This window comes from Lupinus angustifolius, chromosome LG19 (genome assembly GCF_001865875.1).
Source record: "Lupinus angustifolius cultivar Tanjil chromosome LG19, LupAngTanjil_v1.0, whole genome shotgun sequence".
Classification (NCBI taxonomy): Eukaryota; Viridiplantae; Streptophyta; class Magnoliopsida; order Fabales; family Fabaceae; genus Lupinus; species Lupinus angustifolius.
In genome coordinates, this window is record NC_032027.1 from 6,093,903 (window position 1) to 6,096,434 (window position 2,532).

The 2,532-nt window shown below is 31.6% G+C and overlaps 1 protein-coding gene across 1 annotated transcript; it reads right to left on the minus strand.

Moving 5' to 3' along the window:
• On the minus strand, positions 956 to 2,110 carry LOC109334100. The gene has a single exon (XM_019569672.1). It carries the CDS (start codon positions 1,957 to 1,959, stop codon positions 1,018 to 1,020), a length of 942 nt encoding a protein of 313 aa, XP_019425217.1. The 5' UTR covers positions 1,960 to 2,110; the 3' UTR covers positions 956 to 1,017.

The following is a 2,532-nucleotide window of genomic DNA, read 5'->3' on the forward strand; positions in this document are numbered from 1 at the left end:
TGTTTTTTTTTATAGTAGTTTACTTTTTATTAATGGAAAGGATTCTTGTTATTATTGACATCGAAGGATTCTTATATTGGACAAAGTTATTATGGTGAGTGTCGTGTTGTCCCACCAGCTTGTGTGCACTATGTTTAACTCTCATGCAAATTTCTGTACTTTTATAAACAAACTATCAATTAAGATATTAAGAAATAATGGTGTTTATGTTACTCAAAACCAATTGAAAATAATATCACTTAATTCCCAACAGTTTCAACTTGTTATAGAAGTGTAATGGAATTGTTAAAAAATTCAACCAAACTTCAAACCTACACTATAGTATAAAATTATTAATTTAATCATCTGTTTAAAATGGCGTTGAAACATAGCTGAATTCTATATTACTGCCCAAAATTCGATAACGAAAACAGACAAAAACATATGTGAAAGCAAATTTCCTCAGTAACTTCAGGTTCTTTAACATTGTAAGTAGGGAAAAGAAGAGAAACTCATCCATTTTTAATGATAGCAAATGCATTAACTACAACACATTGAAAGACAGCAACTCACCATGTTCTTTCTTCTATGTACTGCAAAACTCAGGTACTTTTTCATTTCATGTTACCATAGAGCCACACACATTAGTTCTCTTACACCTCCATGTGTCAAAAACAAGCAATTACTATATCAAGGGAATAAACCCTTATGCTCTATAAATATGGCATGAGATGATTTATGAACAATTAGAATTTATTAATTAACAGATATCTATTGTCCAATATCTTATCTCTTATACTGTTTTGCACTAATAATATAAAGTAAAAACAATAATAATACTAAAGTTTAATTCACATGTTATGTTTTTATTAATATATAATAATGGAACTAATTTTTAGTTAAACAAAAAATAAATTAATTTGTTAACTATATTCACCAAATTATGTTCTATATTCAACTCGGTAATCATTAATTAAGAAATGTAAAATTGATTAAGCAGAATATAAGCTAAACCCAACTTTCTCTTCAAGAAATTATTTACCTCAGGATCAATTTTAAACCCGAATCAGATTTGCACCTAGTAAGCACTACAGGATGTGGTACTTCACAATCTCCCTCTTCTTTTTCTCTTTTCTTCAATGCATCAACATTTTCTGATATGTTCTTCATTGAAGCAAATCTATCTCTAACTGAATCCTCAATTTCATTGAAAAATTCCAACTTTTCTTCATTTTCAGATACCCTATTCTCTTCTTCATCAGAAACTGAATTTCTCTCCAAATGGGGTATCTCATTTTCGGAGTAATTGGATCCTCCGTTTTCAACCTCATTCCCCTGTTTTTTCTCTGTTTCTTCTTCATTCCTTAATGGTGAACCCAAAAACCTACTTCCTAAAGAAGAAGATCTATAAGGTGCGGATCTACACCGTGTTAATGATAAAGCATTTCTCGGTGGGGTACCAGAGTTTGAAGCAAAAGAAGAACCATCATCACCATTCATCACTCTTTCTGATTCATCATATTCTCCTTCATGCTCTGTCTCTAACTCTGTTTTTTCTGAACCTTCTTTCATCTTTCTAGATTTTCTTCTGAAGCTTCCAACCTTAAAAATGAAACCCCATTTAGGCCAAGTGGGTTTGCAATGGCAGGGTTTGATTTGAAAAGCGTTTTTCGGGATCCAGAACCAGCGAAACTGTACCGGAGCACCGTCTTTTGCGGCGGCGCGTGTTGATATTTTTTGTTCTTTTGATTTAGAAGAACGTTTAACTTTAACTTGACCCATGCAAGTGACTTTAGGTGAAGTGGGCTCTTGAGTAGCTTCAATGTTAGTGTTTCTCTTCCGTACAAACATGGTGCTTGAATTTGACCTTGACCTTCCTCTGCTTCCATTTCCAACATTGCTTCTCCAAAATCTCATCAATGGTGGTGGAAACTTATCGGTTCGAACCGGACTTGAAATCGGTTTTCTATAAAGCTTCATAATGATATTGCCTCTTTTTCTTCTTCAATGTTGAAGAACACTTTGTTTACGAATTCTATGTGTTGAGGTTGGTTTTTTTGTTTGGTGAGGTTATTGATGATGTTTTGTGAAGTGCAATGAAGATATGGTGTGGTGTGGTTGGGTTTGGGAGCTTTGTTTTTTTGTTGTGGACTTTATTATTTTATTATTTCATCTTTGGATGGTGAATCCAGTTTCCTGCAAAGATTTATTTATGTATAATTTATAGATAAAAATGGACACTGTATCCAGGTTTTAACGTTCTGTTTGGCCTGACTGTGACTAATTTATTATATGGAAAAAAAAGATGTAAGACCAATAATGTAAGTTTTTTTTTTATAATGACAGTGTATTTACCTACGTTCATTTTTAATAATCAATAATACTTAAATAAAAATAATAAAAATAAATTATAGATGATGTACTAATTATTTAAATTTAAATGCATGGATATTTGTTACGGTTGAAGCTCATATTATCTTCTTACTTCTACTAATGACTTAAGAAAGATCGGTTCAATGAATTTTGTACTTAAAATCAATACAAACTATATTT

Excerpts from the sequence above, each read along its gene's own strand:
- LOC109334100 (XM_019569672.1), bottom strand. The coding sequence starts at position 1,959 with ATGAAGCTTTATAGAAAACCGATTTCAAGTCCGGTTCGAACCGATAAG.